This window comes from Carassius gibelio, chromosome B17 (genome assembly GCF_023724105.1).
Source record: "Carassius gibelio isolate Cgi1373 ecotype wild population from Czech Republic chromosome B17, carGib1.2-hapl.c, whole genome shotgun sequence".
NCBI classification, from domain to species: Eukaryota; Metazoa; Chordata; class Actinopteri; order Cypriniformes; family Cyprinidae; genus Carassius; species Carassius gibelio.
The window spans coordinates 8,741,305-8,767,994 of NC_068412.1; the positions used below are offsets into that span (position 1 = coordinate 8,741,305).

General features: G+C 37.7%; 3 protein-coding genes and 1 long non-coding RNA gene across 4 annotated transcripts in view; 2 read left to right on the top strand and 2 right to left on the bottom strand.

Moving 5' to 3' along the window:
* Positions 1-5,412, bottom strand: part of jmjd1ca (jumonji domain containing 1Ca) — a 69,114-nt gene extending 63,702 nt beyond the window's left edge. The window contains exon 1 of the mRNA XM_052580347.1: positions 5,077-5,412. Within this exon, the coding sequence (XP_052436307.1) occupies positions 5,077-5,205 (129 nt within the window). The 5' untranslated portion in view covers positions 5,206-5,412. The remainder of the gene's footprint in view (positions 1-5,076) is intronic.
* Positions 5,413-8,328: 2,916 nt separating this feature from the next.
* Positions 8,329-9,174, top strand: LOC127975999 (uncharacterized). Its single transcript, XR_008157710.1, has 3 exons — positions 8,329-8,426; positions 8,527-8,584; positions 8,688-9,174. It is a non-coding gene; the product is annotated as an uncharacterized LOC127975999 (long non-coding RNA).
* Positions 9,175-9,288: 114 nt separating this feature from the next.
* LOC127976543 (activator of 90 kDa heat shock protein ATPase homolog 1-like) lies at positions 9,289-17,934 on the bottom strand. The gene is made up of 9 exons (XM_052581016.1): positions 17,661-17,934; positions 16,046-16,236; positions 15,843-15,925; positions 15,178-15,295; positions 14,984-15,072; positions 12,112-12,240; positions 11,895-11,996; positions 11,699-11,750; positions 9,289-10,393 (listed from the first exon to the last, which is right to left on the bottom strand). The coding sequence occupies exons 1-9, from the start codon at positions 17,738-17,740 to the stop codon at positions 10,221-10,223; spliced, it is 1,017 nt and encodes a 338-aa protein (XP_052436976.1). The 5' UTR covers positions 17,741-17,934; the 3' UTR covers positions 9,289-10,220.
* A 1,916-nt stretch (positions 17,935-19,850) lies between these two features.
* On the top strand, positions 19,851-26,684 carry amy2al1 (amylase alpha 2A-like 1). The gene is made up of 10 exons (XM_052581282.1): positions 19,851-20,134; positions 20,331-20,477; positions 20,593-20,790; positions 20,868-21,098; positions 21,173-21,306; positions 21,482-21,604; positions 21,679-21,778; positions 26,031-26,152; positions 26,240-26,365; positions 26,453-26,684. Exons 1-10 carry the CDS (start codon positions 19,967-19,969, stop codon positions 26,640-26,642), a joined length of 1,539 nt encoding a protein of 512 aa, XP_052437242.1. The 5' UTR covers positions 19,851-19,966; the 3' UTR covers positions 26,643-26,684.
* Positions 26,685-26,690: the final 6 nt, after the last annotated feature.

The window sequence follows — 26,690 nt, forward strand, 5'->3', positions numbered from 1 at the left end:
AAAGAGATGAGCACGGTTACACAAACATCCGAAACAACCACACACCCTGCCACCGAACTCCCCAGGGCTGTTAAATCAAAAGACAGAGAGGATTTCAAGGAGTTCTGCAGGACTAATATGAGATTCTCTTTCAAACACACACACACACACACACACACAGAGACACATCTATGCAAGTAATGCATCATCAGACATTTTTCAAAACACTTATAAATCATACAGAATGAGGTTTTTTTTGAGAAAGTAAAAATGCACAAAGTTTCCTGTGAGGGTTAGGGTTAGGGGTAGGGTTGGTGAAGGGCGATAGAATATACAGTTTGTACAGTATAAAAACCATTACACCTATGGGATGTCCCCACTTTTCACAAAAACAAACATGTGTGTGTGTGTGTGTGTGTGTCTCAGTAGGGCTTAAATCTACAATCACACAGCCTGAGCTGGACTTCTTACTTATTTCAGGAGATAAGCTACAGCACACACACACACACACACACACAAAATCTGTCTGGTCTGCAGAATCACACATTGCTTCCCTGGCAAAGCTTCAAACCATCTGCCAGAGGTCAAAGGTCAAATGAAAAGAAAGATGAATATAAAGCACATCAACAGACACATTTTGCAGACTAACTGATTGAGAGGGTCACATAAACATGTAAACAAGAATTTACAACTTACATCAAAAAGGTATTAGAGAGAGAAAGAGAGAGAGAGAGACATTTTAAAAAAATGTTTTACTTCTCTCTACATGAACTGATGAAATTCAACCCTTGTCTCTGACACTGCAGAAGCATATTTCTGTGTCTGTGTGTGTGTGAGTGTAGACCGGCAAACACACGTGCAGAGAACTGGAATCCGGTCCTCAGTGCCAGCACATGCACGGACGGGGAGGAGTGCTTAAATAGAGCACAGTGCAAACACACACAACCACAGAAAATGACAAGACAGAGACGAGGCCAAGCAGAGACATCTGGCTTTAGTTAATGCAGTGCAGAACAGAATTAGAGCGCTATCAGAGCGAGTCGATAAAACACACGCAGCTGAAATTAATAAATGTCTGCATCAGACGAATGATATCACTGCAACATGCACACTTGTGCGATCCAAACAGAAACACTGTCTGCACAAATAAACCCTCCATCAAATATGTGTTTGACACTTCTTTAGAGGGTTAGACTGTAATAAAGATGGTTAACAAGAGTTCAAGAAGCTACACTGTGAATATGGTCATGCCTAAAGATATGGTGTGCAGCATTGCAATATTACAACAATCATATTTTAAGATTCTTTACTCAACTTCATAAGGGACAATATCATTTGACATGACTGATTGAAACTAAATACATTTGGTTACATTAAAACAATCATGGTAATTCAAAACTATTCTACATTTTGGCGAATTGGTGGCTAATATGTATGAACTTGTATGATATCATTTCCTAAGATCTGCTTACGCCCAAGAGACAGTTTTGTTTAGGTGCTCTCTTACTTTTTTTCTAAAAATAGATGTCAGTTCATGCGAAATTGTTCTAAGGGTCAGAAGTATTTTAATTTGAATATGTGTTGTGTGTGAATGAATGCAATGATATTTATGTACATTTCACAAAAATGTTTTAATTGTGTCATCAGGAATTTCCCCACCCAACAAAACTGTTAGTCCAAATCGATAAGACTTTATCTTTGAAACACAATAAAACCTGAGAACAAAAGAGCTCAATTAAATCTGCTTATCATATTAAGGGACTGTGTCTGTTTACAAGATTTGGATTCAACTGCTCTATCCACATGGATTACTTCCAATGATATCTTTTTGTACTTTCTGAAGCATCAAAGTTTTGGTTGCCTGGACTTTTAATGGATGTAAAGAAATATCTTATGTTTCGTTAAAATACCTTAATTTGTGTTTCGAAACAGATACTTTTCCCATCACATTTAATTCATACAGTCAGAATAAAGGTATAAAATGTGTCTCTGCGGCGGTATCTTTTCAAAAAAAATTAAAAGTATACCTTTTAGGTATTAATATGTACACTTTAGGAAGTAATAAATATGTACATTTAAGGTACCAATATGGACAAACGTGTACCTTTTGAAAGGATACAATCCCAGTGACAGCTTTAATACCTTTTTTTCTGGTAGTGTAGCTGTTAATATTTGTGTAAGTGTGTAATGTAGTACAGCTGGTCTGCCATATTCACCCATCAGCATCCAGGACCGCAACCATCTGTTTTATAGTACATACTATATCATCACACAAAGATAAGAAAACAGCAGTTTTGTATCATTTCATTTCATGATTTCCTGTCGCTTTAAAACTAAAAACAGTGCATATCTCAAGCTGTCAGGTCCGAACAGATATTTGGAAATTCAAGCAAATCAGTGTTTGTGGTAAGCCCCTGAGACTACAGCACAGTAAAACAACAGGTTGTGAAGGAGATGAGAAGCATTAGTGTGTGTGTGTGTGTGTGTGTGTGTGTGTGTGTGTGTGTGTGTGTGTGTCACACGGCAGGAGGTTGTAACCCAGGGAAAGCTGTCAGTCACACGGCTAAGCTGCTGTTGCCACAGGGACGTCATCTAGCCAATGGCATAAAAGACATGAGTCCCCAAAGACAAACACACACTAACACACATGCACTTAAAATCTCATGAAACACTTAAATATACCAGGAGAGAAAACCAGCAGATGTTCTGAAAAAAAAAAACGAACCAAAAAATAATACTACAACCACCAGAGAGACTTTTTTCACAGCATATCTAAACTGAGGAAACAATCCAAATAAATACAGTACTATATAATAAGATTACAGTTTTATCTAAAATAATTGACCTCACAGAGGGTGAACAAACTCTCATACAGTGAGTAAATCCTGTTGGTGCAAGTTTACAACCAAAAAGAGCTTGTTAGACAAACACACACACACCCTACATATATACAAGCAATCCTGCACCTGTATTGGGAAAATGAATGACAGATATGCACGCACATGAATGCAAGCCTTTGCCAAACAATCAAACCCCATATGATCTGAGCAACAACTATGAATGCTTTCTTTCACGCTGTCTTTTACACACATACACTGCTGGAAGCATATGACAGCATGACTAAACTATCAATGCACACAAACTGTCAGAGAGAATGAATTAAACACAGGGCACTTGCCAGATAACAGAGCAAAGTTTCTACATAAAAACAACACAATTCTCAATTTTTTGCAACCCTAGTGGAATCCATACTGTACATTTGATTTACACTGTAAATGTCAACGAAAATCCTCAGAGGGTTATCTGCTCTTTCGCTGAGGTCTAGTGTAGGAGGAAAGTGTGCCTTTGACCCTCATAATTAACTTCACAGTTGTAAAAATGCAAATATGTCTACTGTGGTGCGCAGGGTGCCAGCAAAGATTCAAATGAATAAACTGTAATGGCTTTACTGAAGTCAACATGCATTTAGTGCATTTAGTAACATGCAGGGTTCCCACAGCTTTTCGCTAATGTACATCCATGGTTTTTCCAGTCGTTTGTGATGGCTTTATGTATTTTAAAAGCATTTCATAGAGTTTAATAAGCAACTTGAGTGTGTGTATACATATACACACACACACACACACACTTGGATTCATACATAATGGATACACTACAGAAATTAATTGCATGTTTAATTGCATGCAGATATTTTTATATAATTACACGCATTGTACACAATAAGTGCATTAGGTCAAATTATTAATAAATGTTAGTACAGTTAAAGACACTTCATAAAAAATGGATCTATATAGGTAGCACTATTTTACATTGACCTTGCTACACGTTACGTGTACTTACTCCAGAAATAACAGTAAGTTATGCATAATTACATGCAACTAACCCTAAACCTGATCTGAACCTTATAATTTGATATTGTTAATTAATATTACTCAGTCAGTACTCAAATGTATAGTTACACCTTAACAACGACACATTAAATTGAAGTGTAACCTTAATCATGTTACTTTTCCAGGGAATTATTATTTCAAAATCCTGTTTTCTTGATTTTCCCTGACCTTGGGAATCCTGAATGTAGATACACATCGGAAAAGCTAACAAATGCTAGTAACACATATCACATGATGTCATATTGCATATGTCAAGTCATCTGCATTTCTATAGCAGTTTATACAATACAGATCATGTCTCAGTAGCTTCAAACACACAGAAAAATAAGGGGCCAGAATTGTACCTTTTGGGGTACAAAAGCCCCTTGAGCAGTACCCTTAAAAGGACATTTTTTTTACCTTTTTACCCCTAATAGAGTCTTATCAGTACCTTAAGGGTACTCTTATGGTTAAGGTACTAATATGTCCCTATTAGGGGCGAAAAGATATGACCTTTTAAGGGTACTGCTCGAGGGACAATCCATTGTAACCCAAAAGGTAAAATGTTTATTCTGATAAACAGGGAAACAGCAGAATCGATTGCTGAAACTCAACCATGGAGACAATTCAGATTTTGCAGTAAAACAGCTCTAGTGTCATTATGTAGTTCAAGTCAGTTCAGTGTTGTATTACTAATAGTTAATTACACACACATTCTCGGATAGGTACATACTAGTTATTCATTAGTTATTTCGCAGTAACGCTGTAATTGAAATAAATATCAATATACAAAGATAAAAGGGATGTGTATATAAAAGCAGACACCTCGTGATGAAGCAGTCTCAGAGCTGTGCTGGAGTCATTACAGCAGCGGCGCAGTAAACTGTCTCACAACAGCTGATTAGTCTGAGTGAGTCCCGCTGAGCTATGACCACACACACACACACAAACAGTTGTTGTTTTTTTCTCTCTCCTTCATAGTAACACGCCCAGCCTTCGACTCGTAGTAAAAGCAGCCTGAATGTCTGTTGACTAAACAACTGACAGAAACAAACCTAGTGTTACCAGCTTTCAAAACAACTTTCCCTGTCATATCAGTAACGTTAGTTCCGCAAAACTTTTTTTCTGACAAAGAAGCGAAAATGACTTTTTAGAAGTTATATCAACCTGAAAAGGGTCAAAAGCACACGTCAGATTTCCTGAGTAATGGTCGTGAGGTCAGTGTTACCGTTAGCGCGTGCGGGTCGCGCGCGCGGATGACCCCGGCTCTCCAGCTCCAGCGCGAGATCCCCGCGAGCTCCAGCCGCTCTCCGGCGCTCACGCACAGGCAGCGCTTCCCCACCAGCTCCACCGCCATAGTCCCGCGAAAAGTGCGAGAAATGTCCACGGACAACTAGCAAACTTCCTCCTACTGCGGGCTGTGGTGTTGACACATTATTAAAATATGGTGATTAAAAGTAGGTTATTGTGAGTTTGAGTACAGGGGGTTAAAATTCCCTGCATAAGTCCTCTGGCGAACGCTGATCTCTGTGTGTGCGCCGAGAAGTGAATTACACTGTGGGGATAGTAACAGTCATTATGGCTCTCTCTCTCTGTCTCTTGCTCTCTCTCGCTCTCATTCTCTCACTCACTCACTCACTCGTGGTATTCATCCGCACACAGGACTACCAGACCGCAGCGGGCAGACTTGTCCGTCCGCCAGACTTCGGTTCACTCTTCTTTTGGAGGCTTTCTCAGTGCACTGCCACAGACTGCAGAAAACTAGTCCTTCGTCTGCGCTTACATTCTGAACTTGAACTTCACAAACACTTCACGAACACATTTTAAAATTACAGTTTATAAATTACAGATGAGAAATTATTGATTGGTTTTCATAAGACAAAACTTTACCGCAAAATAAACTATATATATATATATATATATAATTTTTTCGACCTTATAGATGCCAAGAACGTGTACTATTTATTTGTTTGTTTTCTTGCATGCCACAATTTACCAAACTGTTTTGGTTGCCATTCTAAATACAACTACAGCTGAATTATTTTAGACACATGATAATTTTAATATAAAATACCTGTCTGTTTGTTTGTTTGTTTGCCACAGTGTTCCAAACAGTTTTGCTTGGAGAAAGCACACATTCTCAATACAGCTACAACTAAATATTTTTTTAATTACCTGATTATTTAATCAACCTTATAGGTGTAACTGCATTGATAATGTGTCTATTCTCTAAGGAAAACATATTGGTAAATGCAAATAAATAAATAGATAAATACACGTTGCAGATTCATTTAATTATTTAGATTTTATTTAGATTAGCCTATTTAGAATTATTTAGCATTCATACACAACATTTGTCCTTGGAGAGGAGAGTGCACACATTATCAACATAGGTACCTGAATATTCATTGATAAACGGTACTCTAATCTCATTCACCCTGTAGATTTAAAAAAAAAAATTATTACAAAGTATGCCCAATATTTTCTTCTGTAATTTTATTTCATTTTAATTTTATAATTTAATTTGACCTTCAATCAGCTGGATATGATCATCTGTATAATGCTGCTAAAAGCATCTAAAAGTGGTGTTAGTGGTTAATTCTGTATCAAATGACTAAGTGTAACCTCGGAGAGGCTGATGTCATTGGGCATTACTGGTGTTGTCATGTGAATGGTAAAAATAAACTGCAAGCGTAATCAAAGTTATATGGTAACAATGAGGAACTACTTTTTCTAATGTCTACGCTCCGAGAACCTCTCAGATCTTATGCCATATAACTTTCTCAGGTTTTCAATGTTTAGGAATGTAAACAATCCATTGACAAAGCGAAAAAAAAAACATCACGAATGAATGATGTTGTTTGACTGCCCTCATGTGTCGTGCACTGGAAAGACAGCAGACTGCACTGAACTGTCTTCAACAAAATGATAATTGTGTGAATATACTAAAAATGTTATGAAAGTAAAACAAGATGCAAGGGTCCTGTCCTCAGTTTGCACCAGTCAAGAACAAAATGACTTACTGAAGAAAAAAAAAAAAAAAAAAAAAAAAAAAAAAAAAATATATATATATATATATATATATATATATATATATATATATATATATATATATATATATATATATATATATATATAATTTAAAATGGAACTGCAATACATAAAACAACTAACAACTAACTAGTATTTGGAATCTGCTAAAATTCACTCAAAACCCTTTTTTGCAGATACTTCTAACCAGCAGGTCACAGTCTCAAACAGGGGTATATCAACGAAAAACCTTAACAACTGAAATAAAATATTAACATAAGCGCGTTTTCCATCTAATTGCAAACATTTCTTCTTGTATATTTAGTTTCATTTGAAACACTAAATAAAATTACCCTGCAGAATCTGGAACACGCAATTCAGTAATAAAATGAACACGTGGATTTCAAACAAACGTTAGCGCAATGTTTACAAATCTCACGCCGCACGTGACAGGGGCGTCACCTTTGCGGAGCTCCACCCCTTTGTTCTTTCATTCACTTCTCATTCAATACTTCCTGTGAAAGGTAAACAAATGGCGCTCCGCACTCCAAAGTGTAAAATTACTCAAAATGTAAGCCGAATACGCTTGTTTAAGAGTTCACAATGCCCTCTTTGCCTCATGGCCAGGGACCCATCTAGAAAATAATGAAAAAAAATGAAGAGGTTGGACGAATCGCTACAGCGGTGCTAGTCATCATATGTATCCTTCAAAACACCCAGTGAATTCTGGTGGAGTCATTCATAGTCAAGAGTCATTTGCGAGTTGATTCTTATCAAGCGTATAAAAACTCGTTACGGGTTTTAGCAAATGAAAGAAAGAAACCAGATTTAGCACTATATATATATATATATATATATATATATATATATATATATATATATATATATATATATATCATTATACTTAAATAGAAGAGTGGACTCGAGAGTCGACTCTGACTCTTCGATTCTTTTATTTTAACGACTCATGAGTTCTTATTTTTTTTAGAACGCTGTGATTGGCTCAAATCAGTAAAGCAGCAATCACATTGCTTATTTTAACCTTAGTTCAGACTGATATCAGCCAAATATCAACGTATCTTACCTCAGATCTCTTCGTAGCATGACCTGTAAAATAACCCAGTCCAGGAACAGCAGAGTGATGTCCATAAATCACATGTGAGGTTCAAAATAGGCATCCTCGTCTTAAATTTAACATAACTATTCATATGCATCATCTACCGTTTTGTGAGTTTGTGATTTTCCATCTATTTCTGTTGTTTTATTGTACTTCATTATACATGATCTTTGTAGGAAAGTGCATTCATTCAGAGTTGTTTGACTTCCTGAAGGATTTGGCAGATCAGGATCAGCATCAGCATCAGAGTGCAAAACTAAGGTACAGTAGATGAAAACAGATACAGTGTTTTCTTTGTAAGCCACCATCATTGTGATCAAATGATCCTCCTTTAGGAAACAGTGGCAAAGCGTGTCTATCAAAGCCAGGTCACTGGAGATGGAGGAGCTGTCCCAGAAAGCCCCAATGATCTAGTCAGTGATTCATCCAGTGTGAGTTACTGTGATTGATTTTTAATGACAGAAGGAACTTGATTAGGGATATTTGCATTTTTTTAATTGTCTATGTTCTTTATGTACATTTCTTTTTCAGGAGTCTGAGCTGTTCATCTGCTTGGAAACTCATTCACCTTGACCTGGCTTTTGAAAAGGTGAGATTTGTGTTGATTTATTCATGCGTAAAACTAACCTATTATAAATACATCAATCCAGTGTTATGCAAATTGTAATTTTACACTTTTATCCTTATTTAAGTTTGACAACAGCGAACAATCTTTTGCTGAAAACTGCAGTGTTAATTATGAAGACCCAGCATATTTTGGGAGGGGGGTGTAATTGTTATTCTTAGCATCTGACATAAACATTTAATTTTTAATTAGTGAAATTGCTCTGTTGTGGTATTATATTGACCATGAAAATAATTATATAATTTTTGTTTTCAAGTTTTCCAGGGAGTTTTACATTCTGATAAGGAAAAAAATTATTATATACGGGATTTTGTGATTATGAGCAGCTCCACTATTTTTCTTTCAGTTGGATTCGTAATTACATCTGTAGTCTGAACGCTTATGTTTATAATGTAACATGATTTTCTAAGCTGAGACATATGTGATTTATAAAATATTTATAAAGGTAAATATTATCCACATTAGGTTACAGGGTTCTATAGTATGACAAGGTCAGTTGTTTTTTATTGTAAATATTCTATTAAGGTGTCAATATTGTATAAATATGCATTTTCTATTCCTAACCTAAGTCCTGTGATATATTACAAGATGCAGTAAATAAATGTTTAAAATAACCAAATATCTATTATAGAGCAATGCAAAATAATGTTTGAATAAAAATATGAGGATGATGTTTCAAAGGTACTTTTATTTTAAGTAAATTATGCTCTTCGTCTGGTCACAAAGTGTAATGCAGGAAATATACAAGAAAATAAATAAAACTCAAACAGGCCTAAAAACTTTTTCTGGATCGTAAATTGGGGCAAAACAACCAACATTTTCTTCTGAGTGACTTAAAATTGGTCTGTGGTTCCCTTTTCAAACATTTAAGCAGCTTAAACTGGGCAAACCCTGTAAAGGCTGAAACACAGTACTTACAGTGATATAAAGCAAATAGAAAAGCAGTCATCTAAAAATAACCCGTTGTCCAATCTACGTGATTTTCTTTGTAATACAGTCTGTTTGAGACAAAAGAAACAGGCTTTCTGCGGCTTGCAACTGTTTTGGTGAATATAAATGGCTATGAGTAAAAGTCACGTATGTTTGTAATACTATTAGATGTGATGACAAAAATGTATATAAATCACTCCATTTCCACCAGAAAGAAACATGAATTAAATGGTCCGAAATATCTCTTTATTGTTCTCTCTCCAAATCATCTTCAAGAAGATCCAAAGGAAAGCCTCTTAATGAATGAAAAACCACCCAGTGCCTAAAAAGCACCGTTCAACCCCGTGAGTCTTTCACAGAACAGGACAGGAGTGCCGACAGAGCTACCATGCTAAAATAAGTACACTATATTACACACATACACAGATTTCATATGACCAAGGTCTCCTATTTAGCACTCGTCTTTTCATCTCTTGCATTTCTGATTTTTCCATCTTTTTATTCACTGTAAACAAAATCATTTAATAAAGGAACGTGATAATGGAGCAATGTGATGCCTGCTGTTCAGTAGAGTCACATTCTGATCCTCTCTTTTGTAGGTGGAGCAAAAGGAACAAAAATAAAAAAACAATGTTTAAAAGCCAAAACCGGAGGCTGCTACATCCTGGGCTCAGTAGAGTCGTGCGCCGTAGCCAAAAGTCTGTTTAATGGCGTGGCAGTAGTACCTCTGCCAGCCGTCTCGTGTTCGTTCCTCTTCACTCTCAGGAACCGCCCGACACTCGATCTTTAACTCCGTCTCATTACCTTTGTCTGTGAAAGTCAATGTCACCATCGCATAGTGCTCTGAAATAAAAAGGACAAGACAGTGACGGTAAACAATGAGCAGAGATGATCAGCTAGATGTTTCTCAAAGTCAGCTGTCAGACAGTAAGAGAGAGCTGGTAAATACAATATTTATAATGGCGTATGCATCAAAAAATATTTTTATTTAAAATTATTTATTATTCTTCTGCCATATAGTGAACTGTACTACCATTTAAAGGTTTCTGGTCTAAGAGATTTAGGTTTAAAGTGCCCCTATTGTGGATTTTTTAAAATTACCTTTCAAGTGAATGAAAACATCCTGAAAAGTTATACATCTGAAAGTGCACCATGTATAAAGTTATTGTCTCTTAAAAGAAAGAGTTGACTCTGAATCATTGAATCTAGTCGTTTTTAAAGCGAATCCCAAGATCCTTCAATGTTGTCGTCAACATGAAACATTAGCATATTGCCTCCCCAATTGTTTGTCTTTTGATCCGAATGAAAATGCTAATAATTTTTTTTACACAAAGCAGCACTGAGCTCACAATCGCTGCTTTATCAGTCGTTACAGACAAGATGAAATGAAAATGAGACAAATCGGACCAATCACTGGATATTAGCGTCACACAAAGGAGCCGTTTGGAAAATATATCGCTGATCGAATCGTTTGGGAGTCGTTGAGCACATAAGATAAAAATAAATGCTTATTATAAGAAAATGAAACTGTTTTTTTTGCCCTTGCATGCATCATGTCAACCTGTTGTTGGGGACTCCCAAAACCAAAATATGAACCTTTCATTACCCATTATAGGGGCAACGTTTTTACACTGAACGCGGCGTGAAGCAGCAAGAGATTTTTTTTTCATCCCGTGTTGTTACCTGTAATTATATTTTGGTAAGCATTATAGATATTTTGTATTTCTGGTCAGTTTCAGTTTATTTATTTCAATTTATCTTAATTTAGTGCTGTTTATTGAGCAGCAGATGAAGTTAAATACATATATGAGAAACATATCAGAGAAAAAAAGGCATTATTGGTTTGTGCCACCTATTGTGTAGGTGTGAATTAGCAGAAAGCAAACAATGGTTTCACACTCGGTATGAAAGCACAGTTCGTCGGTGATTCACCTAGCTCAGTGTGAAACAGCCTTCAGGGTTCATTTATTTGATCAAAAATACACTAAAAACAGTAATATTGTGAAATATTATTACAATTTAAATATGATTACATTTAGAGCAAACAATGTCGATATAATACACACTGAACAAATGTATCTGATTGGGAAACTTGCAAAGGCCAGTGTGGTCACTCAACTGTCTGCAGGGTGAGCAAATTTCTCTTACCACAAGGCCATGAGTTGAACCTCCACTTCATGACTATCTTCTGCTCAGGAACCTGTCAAACCCACAGCACATGGCTTCAAAAATCAAATTATAATTCAGTCATCGCTCTAAATCATCACTGAATGTATTTTTAGCTGATTTAAAGGACAGTGTCTCCGGTCATCATGCTTTATGTGATTTGAATCCGAAGTCTCACCAGCTCCTGGAACTCTCCGTTCACGTTTCCATCCAGCAGACGAAACTTTCCACCCTTTTCAGCCTCAACCAAAGCACTGCTGCGTGTGAAAGCCTGCACCATCTGTAACACACAATTTGGCATTCCTCTCAAACAAATGCAATCGCTAATGAGAAATGATCTGCTTGTTAAATAATAAAAGCCCAGGGAGTCAGTGGCTGTCAGCGGCAAAACTCACCTCCTGATTGAGAAAGACCCTGTAAAGGTCTTCTGGTGAGGTCAGGAAGGTTTCTTTTAATGAGAACTTGCAGGTGGGGATTTTTACCCCTGTGTTGGGAGGAGGAGGAGCAGCACTACAGGAGCCAATCTGAAAACACAAACAAATAATAAGTTTAAACTGAAGCTGCTTGCAGGACTTTGGCCTCTCTATCACCATCTGTGGTTGAAAATAAAACTGCATGTTACTTGCAGAGTAGATCATTCGTTCAGATGTTTTGAGGAATCACAACGGTTTAATCACCTCATCAGAGCAGATCTGTTATGATACATCAAACTCCACTGAAAAATTTGACAAAGCATATATTATGGTGACCAGATTTAACAGGGTTGCTGTGAAGAGCTGAACATGTTACACGCTAGCTAGTTGACTAAATAAGATTCTGCATTCCACTATTTAGTGCAGATCCAAGCCAACCATGATATAGAAGCTGGAAAGTTTACATGATTTTTTTTTTCATCTTGCCTCTGAATTTACAGCGGTAACCCAGCTGCTCATAATCGCCCCCTGCTGGCAGAGCGTGAATTTTCATCTCATTCAGTTCATCTGCTATTTTGTTCAGACCAGTGTTGTAGTCGAGACCAGCTCATTCGAGTCCGAGTCCAGATCGAGTCCAGAGAGGGTCGAGTCCGAGTCAAGACCGAGTTCAGAAAGGGTCGAGTCCGAGTCAAGACCGAGTTCAGAAAGGGTCGAGTCCGAGTCAAGACCGAGACCAGAGAGATTGGGTCTCAGACAAGACCTATAGAAATCTTCAAGAGTATGTAAAATGTTAGGTGGAAACAATAAAGGGTAAAAGGGCCACATAGTATGTGGTGTAAAGTTAATTTTATTAGTATTATGAATTGTTACTTGTCAATATTAAGTGCTCATTTTCACATAACATCGTTGTACCACTATACACATCCATATAACCTTTCTAGTACAAGTAACATTACTGTATGACTCTATATTGTAATTCTACATAACACTTCTAGTACAAGTAACATAACTGTACCACTATACCTGTAAATGTTCAACTGTAACAGCTTTTACATAACTTTTAACCTTGAAGCTTAACTAATGACTGCTAATATCCTTACAATGGCTTGGATTATGTTCACTTTAGATGTTGTGAAGATTACAGATGGGCAACTGTAGTATTACAACTACTTTTCAAAAAAATAAGTGAGGAGACCATCCTGCTACCCAACCAAGCATGATGTGGTCTCATGATCAATCCACCCAGACTAAAAACTCTCTCTACTGGTGCAGAGGAAGCGGAGACTGACAACAGTTACCATTTTATCACTTTCTGTAACAGCATCGGATAATCTAATGCTAATTTCCCTGGATGGTGCGTTTTAAGGGTAAAATACACACTAGTCTAAGTTTTTTTTAGTTACGGAGGGCATACACACAAGAGCCGACTGACTGTCCAGGAAAATTTCATCCAAAAGTGTGTATGTGCCAGGGGAAGAAAGCTGGATGAAATGCCATATAAGTTCAATGCATTCTGTCAGACATTTTTTTTGGGGGGGGGATGTTTAGTGTTGAGACAGTAAGTCTGTGTTTGTATTCATTATATAATTTAATTAAACGATTTTTTTTTTTTTTTCTGTGACCATTTTGTCCTACTTTGTAAAAAATAACACAGTTGAGAGAAATAATGTAGCATTGTGGCTTTCTGGAAAGCGGGATCACTACATGCGGATGGCAGGAGGGTAACTTAAGGCCGGTGACACACTGGCTGCGTGGCATCTCTGCTGCGTGCCAGAAGCGTGGTGGCTGCTTCGCGTTTTCTGTCTTTACACACCAGAAGCGTGCCTGCATGCGGCGCTTGGCGCGCTGCTGCGGCTGTAGGTGACATAGAGGGAGGCATCCGAAAAACCAGGCTCTTGTCTTCATGACAACAATATCAACTTTTTTTTTTTTTTTTACACACCTACTGATAGGACAAAATAGAGTATGTTTGACAGGTGCAATATTTGAAAATCGATCATTATTAATTTATTTTCTAAATTACATTTATATCTGAATTTATGCCAACCTATAGACTTTCAAATATCAAAATGTCATGAATTAATATGTATTTGTGTACAAAATGACATATCTTCCTAGTATATTTTGCCTGGAAACGCTTCCAACATGCACGCGTGTCACGTTAAAAATATGCGTCGGTTCTATTTCTAGCATGCACGGGTTTTCCGCGCGTCTCACGCAGGCAGTCTGCAAGATCTAACCTGTTAACATGGGAGCCGAATTAAAAACAGACACGCCACGCAGCTGAGACGCTTGCGCCACACATCCAGTGTGTCGCTGGCTTAACGTCTCACGTCAAAAGAAAATCACCAGTCATTGGATGTGTCAATCAATTTCAATTTAACATAAATTCAAATAAACATTAACAATACAGTAATAATCATGAAATATTTTGATTGGGACTCGAGTGGACTCGGGCATAAGTCCGATTCCTAATATGTTCGAGTCCGAGTCAATACCGAGTCAAAATGCACACGAGTCCATGACAAGACCGAGACCATTAAAATACGGTCTCGAGACCGAGTCCAAGACCGAGTCCGAGTCTCGAGTACACAACACTGGTTCAGACGTTGTTCAGTTTTGATTGTGAAATCAAAATCGTGAATCGCTACATGCCTAGTAAATTTAAACATTATGACATTAAGAGAAAAGGTCGGACATCACTTGTTTGTAGATGCTTCATGCTTTGATATGATGTATTTGAAACAAACTCATCCATGTGTCAATATTCAAATACCCTATTATTTGGGACACAGGATACAAAAACAAATCGATTTATTCATGGTAGCATTTAGAAGTATAATTTCTAGCTCACCTGAGTTTTGTTTGACTTGGTTAGTGCTTGCGCTGTCTGCTGTTTCGTTACACCATTGGCTGTTGGCAGGATCATGCCCTGTGTGAACTCTACAACAGATAATAACAGATAAACAGATCATGACAATGCAGTAGGAGCAATGTTTATAAAACTCATATGCATGGTGCTGGTTTTGGCGTCTCAGTGAGCCTTACCTGTTTTGAGGAAGTCCACGTAACTGGCCAGCGCCGTGCGGATCTTTTTGACTCCCTCGCTCCTCATGAGTGAAAGCAGCTCCGTCTCGGGCTCATCTTTACACAGACTCACGCTGATCTGCGAGTGACCCCGAAAAAATACTCAACATCACTCACATAGTAGTAAACATGCTCAACACAACTACTGAATACATCAACAAACAAATTACATCCATTTTAGATATTTTAGATTGGTGCTTCTTAACCTTTTTTTTTGGCTCCAAGCCAAGATTTTTTTTAAAGGTCCCATGACTTTCCAAGTTCTGTGTGATTTACTGGGCAAGGATTTAAAGAAAACTATTCAGAATTTCTACCTGACAAATATTTTAGAGTTTAGCATAATTAGACACATATATTTGTTATAAAAATACTCATGAAGTTGTAAGATGTTAATAATACAAGAATTATCCAGGTGTAGAAAAAAATAACTTTTAATATGAGGCTTCCTCATATATCCAAGTTTCCAAAAATTTGGAAATAACAGTTAAAATAAATGTAAAAAAAAAAAATCAAAATCTTGATTTTTAGTTGTTTTGTCTCATTTTAAATCCTTTTAAGGCTTTTAAAGTCTTAGTCTGGTGATGTTACAGTATGTAAAAATACAAAAAATGTTTTGTTTGACTTACGTCAAGGTCGTCCATGTCATTTTCATCCGAAAGGTTTGGAACTTCAATATTCCCCTTGTATTTGATGCCTGATTTTGATGTCCCTATACAAACAGACAGCCCAAATCATGCAAATAGTTTATAAATTCACCAAAAGTAAAAAACCGATACAGTTAAACATTAAACTGGCCATATTAATCTACTGATCCAGTCTCTTTCCTCACCTCTCCAGTCGGCCTTCAGATTCCACTCATAGAAGAATATAAGCTTTCCTTTGCGGTTATTGATGGATGCTTCTCCCTCCAGCTTGCTGACCTCTGTGATCTCACACTTGCCTTCTTCACTCTCCACCTGCAACCCCATGAGAAGCTCCTTCAGCTTCTCTGATGACCAGTTTGTGGCGTCCCTCTCAGTCCTAAGAACACAAGGCATATATATGCATTGATATTACTCCATTTTATTTGCTAAATTCAACACTAAGGATTTTTCTTCTGGCCCAAGTGGTTTGTACTTGCCCAAACAAAATTGACATTTACTCTGCAAAAAAATAAAAAATAGACCCATATAACCCTGTATTCTACTAAAAGATTGTTACGACACCAAAGCTTTAGATGTATATTTGACATCGCAGCAAAAATATAAGTCTAACTATTATAAAATATAAAGATCAATGACATTCAGTAATAAAATCAGAACAAATTACAAGCAAAATAAGAAAAATAATTACAACAGAATAGTTGTCAAATAAATAAATAATAAAGCTTATGATTAAATGGTTTAAAATTACTACAATTTTTTAATTTTCAAGACTTAAAAAAACATGCAAATGCTGAACTTTTGTGATGATGCAACAATGTCAACTGTATAAATGATAAATTCTATATAGATCGCCAAAGTTATTATTAAACTATAATAATTAATATATAAATGTCTACACGATTACATAAATACCCTGATATTAGAATACAATTCGATTGGGAAACTGTATGATCAATACCTTATTCGTGAAATTTAGCAAAGGAAAAAATACTTTTCCAGGCTTGTATCCAAAAAAGTATTATTTATTGTCTTTATTTCTAGGTTTCCCATGAGTCAACCCTGAGAACTGTTCTTGGCAAACCATAGCTTGTCTTGCTGAATGAGGTTTCTTGATGAGGTCATAGTTGAAACTAGATTCTAAAGTACTTGTTGACAACTAAAAACCCTTTTCACTTATGGATGGAGATGCTGTCAAACACATATATAGTGGTTGAAATGCTTCAGCTTTGTGTTCCTTCACTCATTATATTATTCACCTGATATAATTAGGTTTAAAAAAACAGCGTTAACCTAATTATATTCAAATTTACCACACTTTATCATGTAATTAGCTCCAAGATAACCGAGAGTATCTCTTCCTCAGTAATATTCAATGTCTTTCCGCTGCTGAAGCTGACACACAACGAACAGCGGACACGATGAAAACTGTCTGCCGACGACAACAAGAGCTGACAACATAAGTAATAAACGAACAAAAACGAGATTTTCGTCAACTGATAGAAACATATCGACAAGATAGCAGTCTCATGGAAGATGCTGTGAACGCATGGCATGGATAAACTTGTGACGATGCTAACGGACCACTAGCCAGACTCCACCATTTCACTTTATAGATAAAATAATCCCCAAAACAACAATAACAACTTGAGCCATCTAGGTCGCAGCGAGCTGTCCCCTTGTCCTTATTGTATTTTCTTCGGTCAGGTCTCCATTAAACAACAGGTTTAAAGAGGCCAGATCGGGTCAGAGGCGGGTGTGCTTTAGCATGCTAGCATCAAGGCTCGAGCCGGTGAATCTCACCAGTGCCAGTTGTTGACATTTGTAGCATCCGCTCTCTCCTCCACGATCCAGCGAGGGTCTCCTTCTCCCCACTTCGCCATAGTGGTTTAATACAGGTATCCTGCTCTCAGTGGACGAAGCTGTGGGTTGTGACAGAAGTGTGTCCGCCACGCGTGAACTCTCGCTTCTGGAAGCCTCTCGAGCGCTGCCTCCGGTTTTGCTGCTCGTAGAAATTACTGGAAACGGAAGTGAGTCGCGCGCAAAGCTCTCCGTGCTGAACACCGACTGCTTGGGGAAGATTCCGCGCGAACCTGTTACACGTGAGATGCCAAACAATTCTGTTTATCTCCATACAAAACAAGAAAAAATGGTCGTAGTTGTATTTCTGTTTGTTGGTATTGAACCAGAGCATTGACATTTGTTCTTAAATAGATTGGAGTAACGTTACCACGTAAATTATGAAAGAATTTAGCTGACTTTTGAAATATATTTTGCAGAATGTAAAATTATTTGTAAGTGGCAGATTAACTGCATTACCATACGATCACTGAAATGTGCTTATTAAAGAAAATACGATTTCACTATTGAAGAAAAACTATCAGGATGAATGCATTTATCGTTGCTTTTAATACACTAAAATGATATCGCGTTTCTTTAATTATATATCAATATCTACATCTATGCATGCATATATTACATATATTAGTCGATTAAATTTTTTAATCTAGTTAATTACATGATGTTTCGATTCATTAATCCAATTAATCGCAATTAATTGCAACATCAGTTTGACTGAAAATACCCACAAAAGATTTTTAAACAGCTACTTTTGTGTTAAATGGGAAAGTATCATTACAAATTGTACCTTAAGAAATATTTTATTTGATTCAACATAAAATTTATTACACAAACATTTGGGCAACTGGTATATATATATATATATATATATATATATATATATATATATATATATATATATACATATATATATGTGTGTGTGTGTGTGGAATTCGGCTACAGATGTCGTATTTCTCTTGTTAAGCCACACCTGAACCACAGAAAACGTCAGAGGCGTCTTACCTGGGCTAAGGAGAAGAAGAACTGGACTGTTCCCAGTGGTCCAAAGTCCTCTTTTAAGATGAGAGCAAGTTTTGTATTTCATTTGGAAACCAAGGTCCTAGAGTCTGGAGGAAGGGAGGAGAAGCTCATAGCCCAAGTTGTTTGAAGTCCAGTGTTAAGTTTCCACAGTCTGTGATGATGCGGGGTGCAATGTCATCTGCTGGTGTTGGTCTGTTGTGTTTTTTTGAAAACCAAAGTCACTGCACCCGTTTACACAGACATTTTGAAGCACTTCATGCTTCCTTCTGCTGACCAGCTTTTTGAAGATGCTGATTTCATTTTCCAGCAGGAAAGCACCAAAAGTTTGTTAAATGGCCATGGCGTTGGTGTGCTTGACTGGCCAGAAAACTCACCAGATCTGAACCCCAGAGAGAATCTATGGAGTATTGTCAAGAGGAAGATGAGAAACAAGAGACCAAGAAATGCAGATGAGCTGAAGGCCTCACATTGTTAAATGTGAGCCAAATTCATCACAATTAAAATAACCAAAGACTTAAACTACTTCAGTCTGTGTGCACTGAATTTATTTAATACACAAGTTTCACAATTTGAGTTTAATTACTGAAATAAATGAACTTTTCCTCGACATTCTAATTTATTGAGATGCACCTGTATGTTTACTGTGTTCCCAATACTCCTGTAAAATGTTTTTGTATGATGAAAACTACTATGTATTTCTAAATGAATCCAATTGGTTAACATAATTTTAAATCTCCTTATGCATAAAGGCATCTCTCCTGTTTCTACTTGTATTGCCGCTATTGGGCATGTTTTAAAAACTCCACTACACGTTCTTAATGCTTGTGCCTGTTCCACATCCAGCTTCTTATGGTGACTGTCTGCAGCAGACATATAATCTACACATCCATTATCAAATTAGGCTCTCATGATAGCCTGATATATGTTTAACATTGTTAGTTGCACCCAGGTATTTTCCTACTAAACATCTCAAAAGGTTGCTAATTTTCTTGGAGTTTCTTTCCCCCTTATTTTCTTAATATGTTGTTTCCATGTTAATTTTCTCATCTAGAGAACTCTGAATATGGAAACACACAGTGCTTAAATGATGGGACTAAGCAAAGAATTAACAAGACACCTGGAACTAATGAACATAATCAGAAATATGTGAGAAACTAGGTCATGGGAAGAACAACACAAGTCATGCATTGTGTTTGTGACACTGAAATCACTCTCTAGGCAAAGGCACAATGAAGCTCCTGATTGTGGCTGCACTTGTTGGGCTGTGTTTTGCCCAGTACAACCCAAACACTAAACATAACAGGACCTCCATAGTTCATCTGTTTGAGTGGCGGTGGGCAGATATAGCTGAAGAATGTGAGCGATACCTGGCACCAAATGGCTACGGAGGAGTTCAGGTATGTTTACAATGCTTCTCGAATCCAGCACAAATTCGCCTGCACTATTTTTAAGTAGCCTAATGTTAAATGTGATGTTTGGAACCTTCCTGAGCTTTCAGATTAGATATGTATACAGAAGGCTTTGAATTATAAAAGATTATAAAAATGTAAAAACCTATAAAATAACAGTTTGTTGTGGTGTTTAATTTTACAGATCTCTCCCCCCGGTGAGAATATTGTAGTGTCCAATCCTTGGCATCCTTGGTGGCAGAGGTATCAGCCGATTGGCTACAACTTGTGCTCCAGATCAGGAACAGAGGAAGAGCTGAAGGACATGATCACACGCTGTAACAATGTTGGGGTAATACAAAACTAAGGCTCATAGTATCATACCTCAAAAACAGTCAAAAGACGATGTTTTAATGCTATTGATAACAATGCAGCATTTCCCTTTGTGTTACTGTGCCGTGATGTAGGTGAACATATATGCGGATGCAGTGATTAATCACATGTGTGCAGCCTCTGGTGGAGAGGGCACTCACTCCAGCTGTGGATCATACTTCAATGCCAACAAGGAGGACTTCCCCTCTGTTCCCTACTCATCGTGGGACTTCAATGATGCCAAATGCAAAACCGCCAAAGAAGAGATTGAAAACTACAATGATATTTTCCAGGTTCTTGTTCGCAGCAGCGTTTTTAACTCCTCTGTGTAAACGATGTGATCTGTGATTCTGTGATTTGGTGCTGACAGGTCAGGAATTGTCGCTTGGTGAGTCTCCTGGATTTGGCCCTGGAGAAGGACTATGTTAGAGGAAAAGTCGCTGAATATCTGAACAAACTGATTGACCTGGGTGTGGCTGGATTCAGGGTCGATGCCTGTAAGCACATGTGGCCCGGTGATCTTTCTAACATCTACAGCAGACTCAAGACCCTCAATACCACTTGGTTTTCTCCAGGCACCAAGCCCTTCATTTATCAAGAGGTATCGGCATCGCATCAAGACCAGAGTTACTTTAAAATGGTTGTTAAAAACATTAACACTGATGCCTTTTTCAGGTGATCGACTTGGGTGGGGAGCCCATTAAAGTCAGTGAATATTTTGAACTTGGAAGGGTGACAGAATTCAAGCACAGTGCGAAACTGGGCACTGTCATTCGTAAATGGGACAAAGAAAAGCTAAGCTATCTCAAGTAACTTCTATTGACACCACTATCTTGATTCTGATAGGTCAAATGTAGCATTGAGTAGCCATATGTTATTGTACATATGTTTGTTTTAATCTGCATTTGTACTTAAAATCATGCTCTGCAATGTTTTGGCTTGTAAGACCTATTGAAAGAGTTGTAAACCATTTTTTTGTCTCAGGAACTGGGGAGAGGGCTGGGGTTTCATGCCTTCTGATAGAGCTGTGGTGTTTGTGGACAATCATGATAATCAGAGAGGACACGGCGCTGGTGGAGCTTCTGTTCTGACATTCTGGGACTCAAGGTAAAATATATTTTGCTGAAGAACTACGACTATTCCTAATGTGAGCGGTATGTTTTACATTGTGAATTTTGCAGGTTTTATAAGATCGCTACAGGACTTATGTTGGCTCATCCATACGGTGTGACCATAGTCATGTCTAGCTACCGCTGGGATCGTCATTTTGTGAATGGAAAGGTAAACTTTCACATAAATTAGCAATTACATTTAAAAGTCTGGTTAAAACTTCATATTCAATTGAATAGATGGCTTAAAGGCACAGTGGGGTGAAAGTTGCATTTGATTTTGATTTTATTTTAACCTAAACGACTAGATGGCACAGAACCACACTGCAGCACTGTCCTATACATCCATGCTTTCACTTCAATAGTTGTAGGTGGAAATTTGGCTGATCCTTGATGTGAAACGTGAATCTGTTTGTTAATGTTATAGAAACATTAAGTTAATTCCCAAATATATTTTGGGCCAACTTTCTTGTTAATATTCAGTTTTGTTCAAGATAGTCTTTGTTTGTTTTGGAGGAAGAATGTGTAAAAGTATGCTACTTTGGGTAAAATGCACCCCTGTTTTTGGAGCTAAAGGCACAATTGACGTGATCCTAGATGGCAGACTTCCATGACTGGATGGGCCCTCCAAATGAGTTCAAATGGTCGATAGAATTAAAGTTGGGCATCTCCCACCCATGGCTGTTTTGTAGAGGTGGGAATCTTAAGGCACTTAACGATTCGATCCGATTCCGATTCTGGGAGGAACGATCCGATTCCCAAAACGATTCTTAATTAATTATCCTGCTGTGCAAAAAATACTCTAAACTTTTTATTTTAACCAAAATTGGAGTTACTATGCTTTTTGTATATAGTTAGAATATCTGTTTGACAGTATTGCCAAATTAAAAAGGATTATGAATATTTCTTTTTCAATACTTTTAATTTATTAACAAAGTTATTTTCAGGATTAACAAACTCTGAATGAATGGTAAGCCATACAATTGCAATGAACAATCATTAAGAATAAACAGTTCTCAATTTGTATGACAATTTATGTGACAAAAAAAAATTGTGTGATCAATACACACACTGTGTAATCAATTTGCACACTCAAACACACTCAATTTGTGTGACAAAACAAAAGTGTGACAATTTTTCAGTTTATTTTGAACATTTTAACAAAAAATGTCTAGAGCCACACAAAAAAAAAATCTTTAAAACAGGCTAATGCAGAAGAAAAATGTCAGGGAACAAATTAAATACAAACTTAAATATTCAACATCTAGGCTGGCCTACCATAGTTTATCTTATATAATACTATAATACTAAGTTTTTGTGTAGGAACAGCAGTTGGTCCACATGTTCAGAAGTAAGTGTGCTTCGCTGTGCTGTCACAATATCACCTGCAGTGGAGAAGACCCTCTCTGCAGACACACTGGTTGCTGGAATGCATAAATATCTCTTTGCCATTTTGGAGAGCACAGGAAATGACACCTTGTTGACATGCCACCAGTTGAGGGGGTCCTCTGTTAGAGGGAGTGGTGGGGTACTGCAATACCTGGTCATCTCCTCTTCAACCAAGGCAGAGGGTGACTGATGATATGGTGTATCTGAAGCATCAGAGAAGGTCTTCCCCAGCAGATTGTGAAGCAGAGATGAAGCTCTTCCTTTTGAAGTAGTAGGACAGTCATCCTGCAACTCTGTGACTTCAGGCTGTGGGCTCACTGAGATGTTGGCTTCTTTCACAGTGCTGTCTTCTAGATTGACATGCACTTCCTGCTTTTAAGCAATTAAAAGAAATTAAAATAAACAGAGTGTAGATAAAAAATAACTCTTCCAGTAATTCAATGGGGTAATGTAAGTCACAGTATACATTATTATTTACACACTGATAAATATTTAAATATTTAAAGAAATTAGAGATTAATTTAATTAAAGACATGAAATCATCACACAAATAAGCCTTAATAATATTGAGACCGTAATATTGCACTCTAATGTCACATGCTAAAACATTTAGTCAATGATGATAAAATAATTACCTCTTGTAATGATGAAGCTTCAGTGATCACTGTTTTGTAAGTTTCCTCTCTCTTTTCTTTGGAAAGAAAAGGCAGTGCCTTAAAGCGTGGGTCGAGAGAAGCACATTTGTTAAGAAGGCTAGTCTCCTGGTCAGTGTTGTACCTTTTGCTGAGGTCCTCACATATGACCCTCTTTATCTCCCTGATCATCACTGATTTTTCCTCAGTGTTTTCTTTCATGTCCTGGATCAGTTTAGCATGCAATGGGGCAATTAAACACGCAGTGGGGCTGCTCTCCTCTGACATCAGAAGTGTGGCATCTTTCATAGGCTTAAGAGCAGTTATCACATCCTCACTGCATGAAATATCGGATTCCGTGAGAGTGAAGATTTCAGCCGCTCCTTTTCTCACCTCCTGTGATAGTAACGCAGCACAGACAGCCGGCTGTTGTTCAAGAAATCTTTCAAGCATCTCATATGCGCTGTTCCATCTAGTGATGACGTCTGATTTCAGTTTGTGAGACGGAAGATTTAGTTGTTTTTGCTTCTCCTTCAACTGATGATTTGCAATTGCGCTGCGGTGGAAAAAAGTCGCGATCCGCCTCACTCTCCCTAACAACCTTGACACAGACGGCAACTTCAGCGCTCGTTGGGAAGCCAAATTCAGTGTGTGCGCATAACATCTCACATGTGAAAACTTGCCGAGCTGTGCTGCAACAGCCATGTTAGAGGCATTGTCACTCACCAAAACCAAGTCTTTGTTCCGAATTTTCCATTCGTCTGAAACATTGTGCAGTAGTTCAGCAATATTCGCCCCTGTGTGACTTTCGCTCATAGCACGCGTTTGCAGAACACAAGCTGCAAGCTTCCACTCATCTGTAATGTAGTGTGCCGTAATAGTGACATACGATTCTGTTGTAATTGATGTCCATGCATCGCATGTTATTGCCACTCTGTCCGTATTACTTAGGGATTCTAAGATGTGATCTTTACACTCACTGTAGAGTGCGGGGACAGCCGTCTCACTAAAATAACGACGCGAGGGCAAAGTGTATCGTGGCTCAAGTACCTGTAACATCGTGCGAAATCCTTGGTTTTCCTCAACGGAGTACGGGCGCAGATCTTTGGCAATAAAACCCGCCACTGATCGGGTAATTCGTTTTGCCTTTTCAGAATTCGGTGGAAGCTTTGCTACTTGATCCAGGGTCCTTTGAATGTAACCGGGAGTGTTCGTGATTGGAAGAGAATGCTGTTTCTCCAGCTCTGAGTGGAACCGCGTAATATGTTTCTTCATGTTAGTCGTGTTGCCGAAATATTTGAATTTGGCGCTACAGACTTTGCACACAGTATGGCTTTTATCAACGACACCTTCGGTGTCTTCAGAAAATCCAAAATGTTGCCACACATCCGATTTTAAATGAGGTGGTGCAGGTCGTAGTTTGTCCATTTTATTTTAAACGAAGCTAATTCACCAGCATATGAACGGTCGTCCATCAACGTCTTTTTTGTTTGGTCACGTGAGTCTTGACAGCGCTGGCATTTGAATTGAACACAGAATCGATTCTGAATTTTTGAGAATCGATTCTGGATCGTTAGATAACGAATCGCGATGCATCGATGCATCGAGCTTTTCTCCCACCACTACTGTTTAGTTATCATTTTCTATGTGCTCTGTGTGACCCAGTTTTGGATTGTTAGCCAGTTCCCCTGTGTGCTCATTAGGTTGATCCTCCTGACCTGTCTGTCCTTCATTAGCACCCCTATTTTAGTTCTAGCGGCAGTTCAGTAGTCTCTCGTCTGGTGTTGATGTATGTGATGTGCTTCATGTGACTCTTGTCTACCTTTTGTGGTTTTACCCTCATGTGGATCGTTAAATGCTGTTTGAATTAATCTCCTTTTGTATGCTCCTCATTTCACCTGGCATGACACTTGGAGAGAATCACCACATTTATAATGAAGACTTGAAAATATGATCTAAAGACATAATTTGTTAATGTAATCCATATTAAATTATTATGGGATCTCCAAGCACTGTAGGAAGCGTTCAGATTCTTTACTCTTATTAATGTTGTTGTTTTTTTTTATGAAAATTTTAATGACAGTATATTTACTAAATAAGTTTAATCTATTGAAGTCAACAGTTTTTTTTTATTATTATTTTGAACAAGCATTAACCATAAGTGAGTTAATCATTACTGTGTGCTTTTTACTCACTGTTGCCACATTTATATAATTTTTTTAAAAAAAACCCTATTTCTGATTTCTTTTCTGACTAAATTTGTCGCTCCATTTAATGTTCTGTAAAATGATTTTTCTACAATAATGCACAATGGGACTAAAGAAAGTCTCTTAATATGTGCCATGAGTGTGCTAAGTGTTCAGAAAACCTGAACAAATAATGAATTGGTGAAATAAAACCCAGGATCAGAATGACTGGGTGGGCCCTCCAAGCAATGCCAGTGGATCCACTAAACCAGTCCCCATCAACCCAGACTCTACCTGTGGGAACAACTGGGTATGTGAGCACAGATGGTACCAGATCAGGTGGGTGTCTGTGTGACTGTGTGTGGGTCACATCTTCCTAAAGTCATTCAAATCCCAGCTGTTCACTCGCTTTATTCCCCACCACAGAAATATGGTGATTTTCCGTAATGTGGTCAATGGCCAGCCCCTCTCCAACTGGTGGGACAACAGTAATAATCAGATCGCCTTCAGCCGTGGCAGCAAAGGATTCATTGTCATCAACAATGATGATTGGTGAGAAACTTGCAACACTGAATAATGAATGTTATTATCCAAATTGGCTGATAACCACTTCATAACTGTATTTAATGAATGTCCCAGGGCTCTGAATGTGATGCTGAACACTGGTCTGCCCATGGGTACATATTGTGACGTGATCTCTGGAGATAAGAGTGGGGGCAGTTGCACAGGAAAACTGGTGTCTGTGGGATCTGATGGACGCGCCACCTTCAGCATCAGCAACACCGACAAGGATCCATTTATTGCCATCCACGCTGACTCCAAACTGTAGATTCAGTCTGGATATAATTTATAATAAAGCAGGATAAATTTATAGTGT